Source organism: Maylandia zebra, linkage group LG4, assembly GCF_041146795.1.
Source record: "Maylandia zebra isolate NMK-2024a linkage group LG4, Mzebra_GT3a, whole genome shotgun sequence".
Lineage (NCBI taxonomy): Eukaryota > Metazoa > Chordata > Actinopteri > Cichliformes > Cichlidae > Maylandia > Maylandia zebra.
In genome coordinates this window covers 10,280,956-10,299,314 of record NC_135170.1, presented here as the reverse complement: position 1 = coordinate 10,299,314, position 18,359 = coordinate 10,280,956, and the positions used below count along the sequence as shown (strand labels likewise).

The following is an 18,359-nucleotide window of genomic DNA, read 5'->3' as shown; positions in this document are numbered from 1 at the left end:
ACTATGGTCTCCACTAGTTAACAGTGCTAGATTGTTCTACCTTTTAGCTTTGCTCTTTTTGCCTTCATAGTTTGCAAATGAATATATGGAATCCTATGAAAAATTAAGTACTGCTGTACTCCCCACCATTCAATAGGTTGTAGAACCACATTTAGCAAGTTTAACTTAAAATAATTAATCTCGCTGAGATTTGGGCTGTCTCTAACATTGTACTCTTCTTTACTGTGTTATGCACAGCTCTCTTGCGCAGCATTTCAGTTAGGCTGAAGTCCACAAACCGAGCTCAAATCATCAAGACTCTACCACTGTGCTTTAAGAGTTGGTAGGAGGTGTTTGTGCTGGTATGCTGTTTGCTTGTGGTGGTGTGTATCACGGCCAAACATCTCTACTCTGGTCTGGTTTGTCCAAATCCAAGAAATGCAAGAATTCTTATGGTTTGTTCAAATGTAACTGCCAACCTAAGCCGTGCTGCCATGTTCTTTTAGATAGAAGATGCTTTCTCCTGGCAGTTGTTTCAACTCAAGCCTTACTTATTCAGTCTTTTCTAATTGTGCTGTCATGGACTTTAACATTTAGCATGCTAATTGAGGCCTGTAGAGGCCAAGATGTAGTTTTGATTTATTTCAGTTTTTCTGAGCATTGGCACCATCTGACCTTAGGTTGAGTTTGCTGGGAAGATTGTTTGACATAGACGTGAATGTTTAAAACCAGCAAAGTCCACAAACATCTGCTGCTACTTTCGGCTGATTTAGACTTCTGCTATGAATCTTTGTATAGCCTACAATGTAATCTACGCAAGTAGTTGATGTCTCTGGTATTTAAGCTTTATGTGCTAATTACTATGTGATTGTTTTATATGCCGTGCCAACAGAAAGAAATGCTGTGACTTCTTCCTTCCTGGCCAATCACAGCAGTTGTGGGCAGCTTTGCAGTTTGGTTGGCATACGTCAGATTACGCTGTAGTGTTTCAGAGGGGTTTCGCTTTTCATCATACACACAGTTGTGTGAAAATGTTTCCATGTAACTGTATGTATGACAGATGCAACACATCAAATTATGGCGTTGCAATGGAACTTGTGATTTAGCGAACAACAAAGCTCATTATTTTCTCCAAAAGCTCCTTTGCTTGCTAACATGTTAAAGCTGAAATATCTGATTTCCTGGCTATTTAGAGTCAGCTCACTAAGCATTAAATGTACTATTGACCTTACATTTCTGCAGCATGTAAAGCTGTATATTAAGGGGTATATGCTAAAAGTATTTGACAGATGAAAGCTACACTTTAGCTTTAGCTGAGGTACCCACCCCCAAGAGTCTGTCCATACTTATTTAAATGGGAGGGCTATCAGTATGTGCTAACTCACAGGAAGAAATTAATGCACTTCCATAAACGTCAGTCTACACATTTAGGGTAAATGCTTGTGTATGTGTAGTGGCCAGCCTCAGCACAGCTAAATGTGATAAACAAAATAATATTTGAACAAAAGTCATTACACAGAGAGCTAATCAACTCAAGTCTTTGTATTTTTCTCTTGTTTTCAAAAGAGAGCACATTATGGTTTCCATGATCTCACTGCAAAATAAACTGAGGTTTTTCTATCTCTTTCGGGGAACGTGGCTACAAAATTAGAAAGCAGGGCTGTGGTGCGATGAACATTACAAGGGGCTGCTATCCTATAAACACCCTCGGTTTCAAAGTTGTGCTCTAAACCCTGCGGCTTCACACCTTTTCAACTGCAATATACACACACACTGTGACGCACTCACACACCCTTGCCCATAGGCAGGGATGTTTTGGGTGGGGTTGAGTTAGGTGACAGGATTCACACGACCATGTCATGAAAAAACATCACAAGTTTGCAACAAACCTCACACATCAAATGGCTAACATCTTTAATCACAAGCAAACAGCTCAGACACCCTTCACAATGATGGCGAGTTTATGGTAAATATTCTGTAACTCCGATGGAATTATTAGAATTAGTAGCTGACTTATGATCAGAAGCAAGGCCCTTTCTGTAAATGTTCAAGACTTTTTAAATAGACACAAAGAAAGTACACCCGCTGTTCAATCTGAACTTTATGTATCAGGATGTAATAAAAATAATTTAGCTCTTTAGCAAGTCTTAAAATCACATAAATACAACTTTTGATGAACCACAAAGCATGACATATTATACCGTGTCTTTGTTTATTTATCTAACAAACACTAAGAAAAAATGTAGGCGCACGTGTGAATAAATAAGCACACCCTTAATTCTTTAATAGGAATTAGGAGGGCAAGAAACAGGCAGGTGCTACAAATCACTTGATTAACTGATCATCGCCAAGTGTGAGCACCTCTATGAAAGCTGACGCTTTGGTTGTTTGCTGGTCTGGAGCTTTCAGGTGTTTGTTAACACAAAAGCGAGGAGGAAAGACATCAGCAGTAACCCTAAATAAGCAACTGTTGCTGTCCATCAATCTAGGAAAGGTGGTATATGAGGTGTAAACAATTTGAAGTCCGTCATTCTACGTTCAGGACAGATGCCAGATCCCAGCAAAATCACCCCAACCCTGGCGTTTTGAGCCAGGCTGCCCACCATGATCGGTCAAAACAGCAATGCTAATGATGTATATGCAAAAAAAGAGAGAAATACAGTATTTAATCACATTATTTTCTCTTTAAAAATGCATTGCAAAGAATAATTGAACTCATTTTACTACTTTTTGTTCGTGGTACCACTGATGGTGTAGCTGAAGGGGAATTCTAGTTTCTTTTTCTCGCAGAAGGAAGGTAGGAGAGAGTTCATTGGGCAATCCAGTGTCAGTAATGAAAACAATGCTAGTTCCTGTATACTGTACTAGCAACTTGGTTTTGGCGTTCGGTGTATGCTCTGCCTGCTAGCATCTTGCACCCTGGTGTTATGTGCTGGACTGTCTCTGGAGCATCTTTGCACAGGGTGTGGCTGAGGTCTTGTCTTGTCTGGTGTGGTAGACCCCAACCTTGCTGGAGCTTCTGCTTTAAACTTGTTACTGTGCTGCCAGGATTAGTGCCTCTGTTCAGTCCAGGATTTCTCAGTATCAGCCACTTCCTCTATCTGCCGATGCATGTCGTGCAGGGGCCTGTCATTTCATGACAATTCCTCCTCTAGCTCCTCTTTTTTCTCAAATTTCTGCTGCCTGAGGTATTCACTAAGGGCATGATCAGTTTTGGCCATTTTCCTGATGTACTCATGGATGTTTGCCGTTTCGTCCTGGAAAGTGGTTCTGACACTCACTAGCCCTTCCTTCCACTCAGCAGTGGCTTCTGTCTCCTCCTTTGGTCAGCGTATTATCCCAGTGGGCTATCTGATGACTGGCAGGGTGTAGGTGGTGATTGCCCAGGTCTTGTTCTTCCCATTCAGCTGACTCCTCAGGACTTGCTTATGTGGTGTTGCAGCTTTCCTAGGTACGTGTTGTTGTCCTCAGTGTTTGCAGTGCTGCCTTCTGTTAGTACAATCTCCTCAGTTCTGACTACCTTCCCTCTCTTTGTTGCCATCCGACTACACTTTCCCACCTTGAATGACATTCCAATGTTATTGCTATAGATCCTAGTGGTATGGATCAGGGAATCGATGTCTCATTCACTCCTGGCATACGGCTTGTTGTCATCCATGTAGAGGAGGTGACTGATGTTTGCTCCATTCTGTAGCAGGTATCCATTGGTGGGGTCCAGGCCTGTGCAGAACATCAGCAGGGACAGCATCTCCTTGGTAATCCAGCACTCGATGGTCACTTGTGCTTTTGGCTTGAAGTTGGCCTCTAGTGTTGTCCGCCACATCCCCATCAAATTCCTGATGAAGGCTTTTAGGGTACTGTGGACAGTTCCAGGCATTCCAGGATCCATGGATCAATCCAGTTTAATGGACCATGAGGAGTGGCCATTAAAGCTGCCCCATAGCCTGTATGATTATATCGACAAAGAAAAAAAGTTAGTTTGAACTACGTCTAAGCCAGATTACCAGTATGTCATTTTACCAATCCAGCCTGCATGTAAGGCTCAAAAAAAAGAAAAGAAAAAAAGAGCTACATCTCAGAGTCTACAGGCCTCAGTCAGCATTTTAAATGTTAAAGTTCATGACACCACGATTAGAAAAAGACTGAGCAAGTATGAGAGAAAGCCTCTTCTCTCTAAAAAGAACACAGCAGTACAGCTTAGCTTTGCAAAGCTGCTTCTGAACAAACCACAAGACTTCTTTGGACAGATGAAACCAAAGTGGAGAAGGTGCCCACATGAACCTGGGCACATTGCTGTAAGTGAGAAAACCATGAACTCCTCTGTGTACCAACGTATTCTCGAGTCAAATGCTTGGCTCGGTAAAGCTTGGCTAAAACTGGGTCATGTAACAAGAATAAGCAGAGGAGCAAATTTACCACAGAATGGCTGAAAAAGAAAAGCATCAGTGTGTTGCAACAGCCAATTCAAAGTCAGGGACATTAAGATAGCTGTGCATAAACAAATACCCGCAAACCTGTAAAGAACAGCAGGCCAAAACTCCTCCACAATGATTCATGGGACTCATAAAGATACACAGAAAATGTATTACTGCTAAAGATGGTTCTACAAGCTGCTGAATCATGGTTTGCAGTGCTTTTGCATTTGGTTTTTTGTTAAAGAAATAGAGACGGTGTAATATACTCTAAGATTGTACATAGATAGCTTTAAGACTTGGAAAAACCCAGATAATAAATTTTTTGGTATGCCTGTAATCACAGGTCTATTTCCTTTTAGAGCTTGTGGTTATATATTTAGAGTCTCTCTGGGGATGTAGGCAGCAGCTGTCTTGGGTACCTTGTCATTGATGAGTTCTCACACCCCCTTACCTTTCTGTAACCCTGCTCTGTCATAGTCACGCAAATCTCAGTTGGATGAATGTGTAGGAGTGGGGATGCCCATTTGCTTGCTAAATTTGAGAAAATTTCTGTCTCCAATATTGTCATAGTTACCATAATTTGTTTGTCCTCCTTACACAGAGTAGTGGCAGCTATAGTTAGTTTAGTGGCGCTGCGTTGGGTGGTAAGACTACAAACTCTTCTGGTTCAGTAATTTGTTAAATGAAAAAATGTGAAAATTTGGTTTTAAATTGAATCTGTGGCATTTTCAATCTGACAGCAATTGATTGAAAAGAGTAGGAGGATGTGATAAGCGGTAACACAGAAAGAAAATACCTCAGCAAAATACCTCCTTCCTGTTCAGTGGGTGGCACAGGCCTGGTTGGAAGTATTGTGGCTTTGCTTTTGTACATGGCCCTGTAATATAGTATAATATTGAGAGCTACAGCAACCAGTTCCCATGGCTATAGATACCGTGTTACACAACATAAGTGCATCATATCGTAAAGCACATCTGGTGTTTTTCCTGCCACTGCTGCCGCCCTTTTATGTTACTGTATATAGCGCTTTGTACTTTGACGAAGCGCTTACTTGACACACACTCAGGACATTACCAACATCGGCATCAAATTCTCACAAAGCTGTTAAACTTTTACGATTTCCTCCCCTCAGCTAAAAAAGAAACTCCTGAACTGTCCATAACCTTTGCTTTTTTGCCAACCAGAGTGAGAGAAAGTTGAAAAAGTTGCGAGGAAATGAGTGTAAAACGGGTGGGTGGGGGTAAACTGTAGACACAAGAGAAGCTGTTGGCCGTGAGAAAGTGGCATAGCGCTTCATTCGTCAAGTCCCCTGACTGAAACCACTGCAAGCCACCAGCCACAGCAGCTACACAGATAAACAGCAGCGAGACTGTAGGCTGACCTCGAGGCTGCCTGATAACGTGAACCTTCTCTTCCTTTGATCGTCGATAACGATTCATTTGAAGTAATGATGTCATTAAATGTACTAGATACACCCACTCTGTTCTTGCCAGTTATAAAAAAGTACAAAGACTTTTTTCGTAATTAAGTTGCTGCATATGCAGAATATCCAGAAACATCGCTGAGATGTGCTGTCTGGCTCAGTGGCTCTGAACATCACATATTATGGAAAGTGATCCATCTTAAGCTGTAGTTTTTAAGCTCGACTAACCTGATGTAGGTGTGTTTGCTCACACAGCTGACTTTTCTCACATGGTCTGGTGCAACTTTGAAGGATATAATGGATTTACTATTGGTGCACTGTCAACCTGATGTATAATAATTAAAGATGGAGCTCAACTGCATGCTAGATTAAGCTGAAGAATAATCTGTCACTTGTTGTTCTTGCATTTTATCTCACTGCTAAGTGTTTACTTAAATCATCACTATCAGAGACTTTGCAACCACCATGTGATAAAACCAAATGGATGACATCAGCGCCCAAAACGCAACTTTCTGTTCAGCGTTCTCCCTTTTGTGGTACTGTTTTTACCCATGTGACCAATTAATTACAATATTTATTCCCCTATGTAGCAGAAATACAAATCTTAGAAAAATATCGCTTAAATGGCTTTTAAGGTCACAGAGGACACTATCCAAGTGTTTTCAGTGGTGTCTAATTATACAAAACTGACCCATAAAATAAATAGCTGGTGTAAAACATTTCATAAAGTAGTATCTGTTTTGAAAGAGTTCTGAGAACTATGCTGCTAAATATCTATCCATTCATTCTCTTCTACTTATCCAATCCAAGTTCATGGTTCTGGCTAACATACACACACACACACACACACACACACACACACACGCATACATACTGTATGTGCGTGTGTAATGACCTCTTTCCCTTGTTTTAGTAGCTGCTGGGGTGTGGAGGAGGGTAGTTGGACTAAGATGAGAGAGTGACAGTCGGAGTGTGACAGAACGGAGCAAACACCTCCAACGTGTGTGTATGGAAATATAAATAAGCACAGAATCCAAATGTGTGTGTGTGTGTGTGTGTGTGTGTGTGTGTGTTTGGGGTCTGTGTGGGGTCTGTTTTCCTTGTGTGTTTTGTTGAGTTTAGCTTCCCTCGTCTCATTATTCCAGATTTGCTCTCGCTGTGTTTCCCACCTGTTTCCTCTCTGCCCCGCTCTCCCCTGTGTATCGTCTTTGCCAGAGCGTACTGTTCAGTTCACCAGCATCATTTTGTCCCATGGTCTTTGTACCGATGTGTCTCTTTGCCCTGTGTCAGTTTATTGGTTCAAACTTGGGTTCTGTTTTGATTTCTGTTTTGTCTCATGTTGGTTTTCAATCAGTTCAATAACGGGCTCGCCTTTTGTTAGCCTCCATCTGCCTCTGCGTCTGTACCTTGCATCCTCCAGCAACACATACTGACATTTGGCCCACTCTTCTTTGCACAAGTGCTTTAATTCAGGCACAATAGAGAGTTTTTGAGCATGAATGTGTGATGGTCCTGGGTTTTTGACCCTGTCTTTATCTTTTTCGACTTTCAGATTCTGTTCATTATTAAATATCTTCCGTAATTAATTAAATCCCTTGAGTTTCAGTTTTCCTGCCATCATTTCTTCCCCTGTCTAATGTTTCCAGCTAACCACCCACCAGCTGCAGTGATAGCTAGCCACCTTTCTGAGCCTGCTTTATCTGTTTTGCCATCCTCAAAGAGCAAATGTGGTCGCTGGTAACGCCTCGGTAAGCCTGAACACTGCAGCAGAAGTCAAGCACCGAAGGTCTTCCCACCTGGGTCAGTCAACCAGGCTGTGGCTAGCTCTGAGTGCAATCAATGCTAGGTCCACTCTGAGGTTCCGTCCTGGATTGATTAACACAAAGACTGAAGACACTAAAGACAAGAGCTGCTAGGTGCACATTGTTTTTGTAGCTGTGTCAGTCAGCACTGGGCCCACAGAGTGTTTCGCTGCTAGGTCCCAGTGAGAGACTGAATGTGGGCTGGCAAACCCAGAGACTGAGCACACTACACCTGTCCCAGCTGCGAGGGTGAGGGCAACCAGGCCACAGCCTCAACCCCAGCCTCCAGAGCTGCCTGTTGCCCTCTGCAGCCCCAGCCTCTGCAACCAAAGCATCCTGGACCAGCCTTTCTGCTTGCATCTACTGACACCAGGCTTTTCGCCATTGTTGACAACAATGAACCTCCTGAGGTATCCTGTCAAAACGTGAAAGTTGGTATCCCGACTTGTGCCATACAGATGATAGAGGGGAGAGTATGATAGTGCAAGGATAGAAACTGGAGCAAGGAAATGTAAGTAAGAGTTAATTTGAAGTTTCTCACAAGGGAAGTATAAAATGGACACACCGCTGAATAGATTAACTAAAAGACAAACACGGGAAAATAAAAAAAAATCACATAGAAATATAAATTCTGGGTAAAGAACAGAATTCATGGTACCATCAATACAGAAAGTCATCTAGATACTGAAACCCCAGTCTGCCATCACACTACCAGCATCAGGCGTGACTGTTGGTATAATGTTCTTTGTGTGAAATGCTATAATGCTAGTTTTATACCACATGTAATGAGACTATATATGTATGTGTGTGTGTGTAGTCACTTGAGGTACTGTAGTACTTATGTCATGTTTACCTTATAATAAAGGACAAGTAAAATATAAAGTACTATACTCCAGACTATCACAGCGAGTAAACATCTGGATCAAAACAAAAGGAAAATGAACTTTTGCCTACAATTGTTTTTTCTTGCCTCGCTCTGCTTCAGGTTTCAGGTTCCTAGAAAGGCAGTTTTCTGCCACCATCGGGGGAACGAGCAGCCCCTGAACCCCCCAAAACAAATGAAGTTGAAAACCCACCGAACCCACCAGCCCGTCTCGGCTCCCTGCACTCCTCTCGTCTGCTCTCCCTGAAAGCCCCTGGGAAAAGGTGCCAGCCCCCCACCACATCAACCACAGTGCTCTGACATGCCTGTCTTTGTGCACATCAAGGGGAACTCAGCTTCAGTTTGTGTTGCTCACACCAGGAGTCAGATGAGTTGCTTGCAAAAAATACAGCCACACGGAGAAAAGCGTTGGTTTCAGTTCATGTGCCTTTGATTTGATTTCAGTCTGAGGTCAGATTCAGGCTCCAGAAGATATCTGTTCAGAAATGCCATTTTTTCCAGTTGTGTCAGTGAGAACTTGCATTGGGGAATTCTGACAATTTTGCTGACAATTTGGCAAAAAAGTCAAAGAAATTTCAAAGTCTTCTTTGTTGTTAATGACAGTCGAACTCTTAAGCAGTGACTAACATACCTTAGATACAAAGGTAGATAGGATAGATGATAGAAGATGTTTTCATCTTGTACATTTAATTACTCTTTGTGGCTGACATTTCCAGACAAACAAGGGTATTCATCTTGTAAAATGATAAGCAATAGTGTAAAATTGAGAGGTCGTGTGGAGTTTATGAGATATGAAAAGCGTGGTACTTTTCCCAAGTAAGTTTCAGAGAAACAGCCGAGAGTTCGTCATGCCCACAGGGGGCACGCTGTTAAAAGCTGTACAAACAGGGCAAGCTAACATCTGGGCTAATTATAATCTGCATTTGATCAAGTGCTGTGGCTTCTACTAAACTTACATGCCATCTGCACATATGCTGATTGTAAGTGTTTTTTATGAATAGTAACATCTTGAAGCCTGTAAGTAGTACAATTTAAGAATTTTTCTGCTGTCAGTCAAGGGGTTTGAACATTTTTGGGGCTAAAATTTGGGCAAAGATTCAAGAGATTCCGCTTTTGCTTAGCATTCGCACATGCAAGCTGTAGAATGAGCTGTGAAATTCTGATCTATTTCTGTCTGTGCCTTCAGTTTGATTGGTTAATGTTTTTCTCTCTTCTGTCACTCGAAATAAGCCCGATCTTCCCTGGGAGGGTGTTTTTATCAGACGTGGTATTTTTATTATGATCAAGATAAATGAAGAACTGATTAGTTTATGATACTGATTTCTGTGATATCAGTACAGATAAAGTAGATTATTTTTTTTCCAGTCTTCTTTAAGCGTTTTAGAGAATAGCAGACATAGATTATGCTGTGCTGGGTACATAAAGGGTAAAGTACTTCCCCTTCAGTTCAAGGAAGGTAGGCTGTGTTTGATGTACAGTGAAAAGCACTAGTTTTTGCCTTTGCCATATATATGCATATTTATTTATTACTTTTCTTGTAGATTGTAGATTTGGTTCTGGGAACCATAATTAATATAATTTGGGATCATTTTTACACCGAAAATGTCACATGTTTGTAAAGTGTGTTCAAATGTTGGGGTATTTGTAAACTATAAGAACTTGTACATTTCCATGCTGGAGTTTAGTTTGGCCTGTTCAGGCGTTTGGCAAACTGAGACAAGTAACAAAGAAAAACACAAAAAACAGGGGCAGCAGATGCAATTTATATGATAAAAACAAGTCATTTTAGCCAGTTGCTAGGTGAATGCTAGGCAACGAGATGGTGTCATAATATATCCTGCATAATTCAGCTTTTGTGGATATGAAACTAAAACAGTAGGAGTGTCTAAATGGTAAAAAAAAATGGATCAGATGATTGCCAAGCAACATGATGACATAGCTGATGTAGATGAGAACCCTCAGGAGTCTAAAGACGTACAAGGAGGAATCGTCTCATGAAGCACCGAAACACATACAGTGGGGCAAAAAAGTATTTAGTCAGCCACCGATTGTGCAAGTTCCCCCACCTAAAATGATGACAGAGGTCAGTAATTTGCACCAGAGGTACACTTCAACTGTGAGAGACAGAATGTGAAAAAAAAAATCCATGAATCCACATGGTAGGATTTGTAAAGAATTTATTTGTAAATCAGGGTGGAAAATAAGTATTTGGTCAATAACAAAAATACAACTCAATACTTTGTAACATAACCTTTGTTGGCAATAACAGAGGTCAAACGTTTACTATAGGTCTTTACCAGGTTTGCACACACAGTAGCTGGTATTTTGGCCCATTCCTCCATGCAGATCTTCTCCAGAGCAGTGATGTTTTAGGGCTGTCGCCGAGCAACACGGACTTTCAACTCCCGCCACAGATTTTCTATGGGGTTGAGGTCTGGAAACTGGCCAGGCCACTCCAGGACTTTCAAATGTTTCTTACGGAGCCACTCCTTTGTTGCCCGGGCGGTGTGTTTTGGATCATTGTCATGTTGGAAGACCCAGCCTCGTTTCATCTTCAAAGTTCTCACTGATGGAAGGAGGTTTTGGCTCAAAATCTCACGATACATGGCCCCATTCATTCTGTCCTTAACACGGATCAGTCGTCCTGTCCCCTTGGCAGAAAAACAGCCCCATAGCATGATGTTTCCACCCCCATGCTTCACAGTAGGTATGGTGTTCTTGGGATGCAACTCAGTATTCGTCTTCCTCCAAACACGACGAGTTGAGTTTATACCAAAAAGTTCTACTTTGGTTTCATCTGACCACATGACATTCTCCCAATCCTCTGCTGTATCATCCATGTGCTCTCTGGCAAACTTCAGACGGGCCTGGACATGCACTGGCTTCAGCAGCGGAACACGTCTGGCACTGCGGGATTTGATTCCCTGCCGTTGTAGTGTGTTACTGATGGTGACCTTTGTTACTTTGGTCCCAGCTCTCTGCAGGTCATTCACCAGGTCCCCCCGTGTGGTTCTGGGATCTTTGCTCACCGTTGTCATGATCATTTTGACCCCACGGGATGAGATCTTGCGTGGAGCCCCAGATCGAGGGAGATTATCAGTGGTCTTGTATGTCTTCCATTTTCTGATGATTGCTCCCACAGTTGATTTTTTCACACCAAGCTGCTTGCCTATTGTAGATTCACTCTTCCCAGTCTGGTGCAGGTCTACAATACTTTTCCTGGTGTCCTTCGAAAGCTCTTTGGTCTTGGCCATGGCGGAGTTTGGAGTCTGACTGTTTGAGGCTGTGGACAGGTGTCTTTTATACAGATGATGAGTTCAAACAGGTGCCATTCATACAGGTAACGAGTGGGGGACAGAAAAGCTTCTTACAGAAGACGTTACAGGTCTGTGAGAGCCAGAGATTTTCCTTGTTTGAGGTGACCAAATACTTATTTTCCACCCTGATTTACGAATAAATTCTTTACAAATCCTACCATGTGAATTCATGGATTTTTTTTTTCACATTCTGTCTCTCACAGTTGAAGTGTACCTCTGGTGCAAATTACTGACCTCTGTCATCATTTTAGGTGGGGGAACTTTCACAATCGGTGGCTGACTAAATACTTTTTTGCCCCACTGTAGATAGAGATTTGGTGCATGATAACAATGTGAAAACCCTTTTTTCACTTGTACTTCAACTAACCTTTGCAATGCTTTAAAAATAAACTGCCTCTAGTACCTTTTTCAAACTTGTTACTTTGGTTATTTTAGTTAATTCTGGTAACTGTATAGATGGGCGGGGGTGCGTCTTGTCTTTGGAAGAAGAAGAAGGAAGTTGAATAAGCAACACAGTGACTCAGCTATTTTGCCTTTATTTTATTTACAACATAATTTATTAATTATTTACATGATTAATTCCTTCTAAACATTTACAAAGTGTAGCTTACTTAAAAAAAATATGATTACACATAAAGTGTACGATTATACCATGTAATGGAAGGTTTTTTAAGGCTGAAAATGTTAGCTGTATGGGTTCAGGTATAATTTAGGGAAGAATAAAAAATAAAAATATAAACTAAAACTGTGTGGGATAGGGGGACACCACATAAAACACTCCCACACGCTCATACACACGACAGGTAGGTCTACTGTGTAACTGCTACCTCAGTGTCTCAGAAGTAAAGGTTCAGATGTTCACATGAGAACAATGAGATATTCAAACTTTCCAGAGAATGCTTGGTGTATTTACAAGTACGCCCACATATATAGTCATTAAATCCAGCAGTGACACAAGCAAATTTCTCCCACATTAAATAAGGTTTCATCGTGACTTTGGCATCATGACAACTTAACTGATAGCCCCAAGACACCAGCTGATCAACCCTTTCTTTTATAATTTTACATTTTTATTTATTTATTTATTTTTGTTTAGGTTTGTATTTTATTGGGGTAAAAAAAAAACACAACAAAAACAAAAAACTCCTATAAAACTGGCTGTTAAAAAGATGCTTACAGTGAAAATAACTCATTTTTTACTAATAGATGCGAACGGGTCAGGGCATTTTGCCACCTCGTGCCTCCAGTCAAACAATGTTCAGCAGCCTTTCAAAATCAAATCAAATCTCCTTGTGTCATGTCATCAGTCGATGGGTGTGAGAAAGTGAAAAGAGGACGTTGTCAGCTACAAGGACACAAGAAACACTTCAGCTGCGCAATACAGAGGTAAGAAGAGCAATTTATCTGGTATCCACTTGTTACTGTGTCATAGTTAATCTCAGCTATATTTTTCCACATTTCTATTTGCACCTAAAACATGACAAAAGTAATCATCTGGTGCACTGTGACATTTGTGCAGGATATTATTTCAGTACATAGCGAGGTTAAAATATTGTTACCTACTGTCACTCAGGCTAAAGCTAGCGGAAGATTTAGAGGCAACATTTTTTAGCAAGTTTAAATAAACTAGTTTTACATCCATGCTGTTGCCTCGCCTAGTTGTCTTTTCTGTTTTCATTTTCAGGATCTTCTCTTCCTTGTTAAATAAATGAAATTTTATAATGCTAAATTTCAGAGCTACAAATATTCGCCCCTTATGTGGTGACTAAAACAAAAAAGGTCGGTCACAATATGAATCAGTTGTTTTGTGCACGCACTTGTTTCATTTTGAAAATGTGCGAGTCAACATGCGAGGTCAAAATCCTTAATGGCGCCGCTGCTGTTATTGTTCTTAAAAAAGAGAGAGAACATCTAAATATATTGTTTGCACTTCAAATAAAAGTATAAAAAGTAGCAGAAGTGTCAGTTTAGAAGATGTATGACACCACAACAGGGTTATCCTCACTGAGGGCTTTGTGCAGGTGGCAGGCTGTATTTCTTAAGGAAACCTCAAGCTTTGGCATTGTAACTGAACACGTACAGGTGCACGACATCTAAGTGCACGAGGCTCTAAAAGTGACATGAAAGAGTTGGCTTATCAGACTCCTGCAGCTTTCTGATACATGATTTTTTTTTGCCTCCCATCAGTTCAGTCGACACTCTGCCATGCCAAGATCGTTCCTCGTCAAGAGTAAAAGGACTCACCTCCTCAGCCCGTCTAAGGATGCCTTTAGACAGCAGTGCCTATCCCAGAGAGATGCTGAGGTGCCAGTGGCTGGAAAGGACGGCAGACGTCCTGAAGATGCTGCGCAGCCTTCGTCCCCCATCTATGGGGTCAAAGATTTTGCGGCCGAAGCCTACTTGCCGTGGAGTCGGGTGGCGGTCCGATCTCACAGTGACCCCACGCAGGACCGTTGGCCTTCAGGTATGAATATTTCTAGCATTGTTTGTGTATGTCTGTGTATACCTGAGCTTGAAATACTACCACAGTAAATACGCAATGTGTGTCAATGTGGCTTGTTATTTAAAACAATACCAAACGGATTCCGGTTACACCAAAGTTCTTTGTTTTTCTTGTACTCAAAGCCACAAAAAGAAATGCAAAAATGGTTCAGAATGATTCACACATCAATGAACTAATGACATTTGTATTCTCATTCTTAAAAAAAAGCCCCCTTGGAGAAAATAAACGCTCCTCTGCTGGTCTCGCCGTGGTTGGCAGACAGACACCAAGCATCTGAGAGAGAGCGAGAGCTGGAGAGACTGGTCTTCATGTTAGTCAACCACACATCGCACACTGACCTCAAATCCCCCGTCAGTGATTGCCCGCTGTGCGAGAAGGTAGGAGGCCTGTGGGTTGTGAGAATTATTAGTCTTTGCTGTTGATGTTCTTATCAGTGTCACAGAGAAAAAGAAATCACAAGTGGAGAGAATACTCTGAACCGCTTCATCTGTCTGTGCGTTCTCATAAGGAGGAATTTGAAATGAGTCCTGATCTCTCTAAAACTTTATTGATAAGAAGGTTTTGTTTGCATTTAGAATGCACGCGTTCGTATACGATCATAAGCTGTATGCTAAGTTGGAAGCTCATATCCAGAAAAATCTCTCTGCTTTTTGAATCAGCATCGATGACAGTCTAAAAAACGTTTATGCTGTTTAAATTGAACATCATTTGTAATCAGCTGTCCTGTTTCCTAACTGGAGCTGATGTTGGATTTTTGAGCTCACACTGATTTCAATAGTCTATAAAAAGACATAAAAGATTAAAAAAACAAAACAAAACAGGATTTTGTTGTTGACCCTGTTTGTGTGAGCTGGAAATATTTGCTAATACCCTCCTGGACAGAATGATACGGAATATTTGAGGATCTTTATAATAATTTCTAAATATGACAAATGTATTTTTGGCACATCTTATTATTGAACAGATGACACATTTGCTTATAACAGCGGTATGTGTTCACAAGTTTTAACTATTTATTGTGATTTCTAGCAGCATCGCAAATACAAAAGGTTTATTATAATAGATAATTAATGCAAAGCTGGCTGACGCCTAAGCCGCGTGTTCTCCAAATATTAAGAAAAGACCTTTTATTACCTTTATTCAAATGTTTTGCTGAAGATGAAATTCAATTTAAACAATCGAGGTGCTTTAACAGGCGCCGTCTGGAAACAAACGAAGAGTGAGTGCAGTGTTTGCAGAGCATGCTTAGAAAGCTGAAAGTAACAGTTCATGCAATATTGCATCAACCTACATGCGCCAGTCAGATGCAGCCTGCAAGGAATATTGCCATTTACTTTGGTTACTCACAAAAACAATTGCACTTTTAAATGATTGTGCACACTGTTTGAGCACCACTGGAGAATTGGCACAGCTGTAGCTCATCATGTTTTGTGAAAGCTTTGACATTTTGGGAAATGAGATAGATGAGATAAGTTATAACCCAACGACTGGAGACGAGAAGGAAGCAGCCAGCCCAGCTCTGCCCTCGGTGCCAAAATCTGCTTACAAGTGCCTCTCGTTGTTTTATTATGGATCGAACAAATGAAATGCAACAGTACACTAACATTAGACACTGATTACTTGTTGCAATCGTATTTCCAAGGCAATGGCGTTTTGATACAAAGCAATTTTCCATACTGATGAGCTGTTTAAATTCCCCTTATTTAAATAGCTTCTCACTAGTATTCTTCTTCATTGTCTGCCTCCCACAGTCCCTTTCAGAAGTCTTAATACCAGGAGGTGGTCTACAGGTTTGTAATGTTTTCTCTTCTCCACTGGCAACATCCCCCACGGCCACAGACATCTCCCACATGCCCTTTGGCTTCAGAACAATCAGCAGCTATGGTAGAGCTAAGGTACAGTAGCCTGATAATACTCAGACTCATAATAAGCTGAACCAAGCTAATCAACATGGTTCTTAATAGCTGTGTGTTTGTGTGTATAAATGTGCAGGAGCGTAGTTTTGGCTGCAAGGTGTGCGGAAAGGTGTTCAAGCGTTCGTCCACCTTGTCAACCCACCTCCTCATCCACTCAGACACTCGACCCTACCCCTGCCAGTACTGTGGCAAAAGGTTCCACCAGAAGTCAGACATGAAGAAACACACCTTCATACACACAGGTGGGTGAACACAACAGTTTGATTTAAACCTTGCTCTTAAATGCTCCAGCTCTGAAAAAAAAAAAAAAAGTTCTCCTGCCCCCTTTTTTTCCCTCATCTGCTCAGGTGAGAAACCGCATGTGTGTAAGGTGTGCGGTAAAGGATTCAGCCAAAGCTCCAACCTCATCACCCACAGCCGAAAGCACAGCAGCTATCGGCCGTTCAGCTGCCCCCGTTGTCAGCTCAGCTTCCAGCGCAGGGTTGATCTACAGCGCCACCAAGAGACGCAGTGTGGTTACGGGGACATGTACACTCAAACCTGAGCCCATGAAGCAAAGAAAGTAAAAGTGGGCAGGGTGACATCTTTTGTAAATGTAAAAGTCTGAAAAATATGCTTTTAGTAATAACATGCTTAGAAGGGAATAAAGGCAGACTGGTTAGCTTGAAGAACTCTACAGGGACATCTTTGATTAAAACTCCCAAAAGTCATTCACAAATGATGATAAGGTTATTTTCTAAAGATTTTTTGCAAAGCAAACGTGTTCCGAAGGTAATGAGATGTTATTTCCATTGCAATATACGTGCGCCTGTGCGTGATTGTCCCATTACTGACTGAAGAGCATGCTTAATGTCCTGCTGCTGGGTCATGACACAGATGACTCACAGTGATCACTCACAGGATTCCCCTTGACTACTGCATGCACATGAAGTCTAGTTTGAATTTGCTTTATAAAAATAAAATAAAAACACTTTGTTACCATTTCAACAGCACATTTGGTAAAAGTGTTTAAAGTTGCAATATTGTTACATTAAAGTGGTCAGTCGCTTAAAAAAGAACAAAAGACATCCTTCCTGTTTTGGTATATCAGCCGCAGAGTTGTGTGCCTTATCTTTAAGCTAATTGAAGTAATTGGTGTCTTGCAGTTTAAAGCAGCAGCAATGGCTAATTGAGAAGAAAAACCAACAAAAATCACACAGGAACTGTTTTCTTTCTACACCAACCAGCCATCTATCTTAGCAGGTAGCTCCAAGACAGGCCGTGCTTATGTGAGCACATGTGTATTAAAGTGTACTGAAGATCTACCCAGAGTTCAAGTTTAAGAATGATCACATCCCACCCAAATGTCAGCAGGTTCAGCAGTTTAGTTACAAATATGAGACACATATTTGTAACACAGGCTGCTGGGCTGAATTGCAAATGTGCGTTTTCATATCAAAATGTCAATGTTTCTATGCAGCTGCTTTCCTGTGATGTTGTGCTTTAAACTATGACCATAAGACATGAAAGGAGGCTTCCATCATTAAAACCATTTTCTTTATCACATGAAACGAGAGCTGCTGAGTCTTTAAGCTCGGAGTCTGTCCCTACACAGCTCCTGTCCATGTCAGTCTTCCGTTAATCACGTATTATTTTTTTAAATGTATCAAATCGGACAATAATAAATATCAAAGTAGACTGAGAGCTTAAGTCCCCTGTAATTAAATGTAATTTCAGTGTATTTTATTTAAAACTACAATCTAATTATATTTAGCTACAAAAGCTTAAAGGCAGTGACACTGGTATAAGGCGGTAAAAAGTTTATTATACTGTAAGTAAATTTAAGTAAGTTTAAGCAGATGTAAATATTGTGAATGAATTCTGGATAGCGAGCAATTTCATGGTAATTTTGGGAAAAATAAGCAATATTTTCCAATCTTAAAATATGCTGTCCTTTTCAAGGCTTGGGCCATATTATGGAGTTATTATGTTCTTTACATCTTTATTTCATATTCATTATGTTGATGTGGATGATGGATTAATTATTATTAATTATTAATTATCCAACTGTCCTTTTATTTTACCACTATAAATGTGACAAGGACTGATCTGCCTTTCCAACTTACCAAAAATACAGTTGAA

At 40.9% G+C, this 18,359-nt stretch overlaps 2 protein-coding genes across 2 annotated transcripts in view; one reads left to right on the top strand and one right to left on the bottom strand.

Moving 5' to 3' along the window:
• Nucleotides 1-1,724: 1,724 nt before the first annotated feature.
• The window catches only part of engl (endoglin, like), a 45,886-nt gene continuing 29,251 nt past the window's right edge, over nt 1,725-18,359 (bottom strand). Inside the window, exon 17 of the mRNA XM_023153198.3 lies at nt 1,725-3,923. The gene's annotated coding sequence lies outside the window, so the exon portion shown is untranslated. The remainder of the gene's footprint in view (nt 3,924-18,359) is intronic.
• On the top strand, nt 13,143-17,919 carry LOC101476653 (uncharacterized). The gene is made up of 6 exons (XM_004562932.4): nt 13,143-13,205; nt 14,007-14,283; nt 14,530-14,699; nt 16,074-16,217; nt 16,315-16,480; nt 16,586-17,919. The coding sequence occupies exons 2-6, from the start codon at nt 14,025-14,027 to the stop codon at nt 16,780-16,782; spliced, it is 936 nt and encodes a 311-aa protein (XP_004562989.1). The 5' UTR covers nt 13,143-13,205; nt 14,007-14,024; the 3' UTR covers nt 16,783-17,919.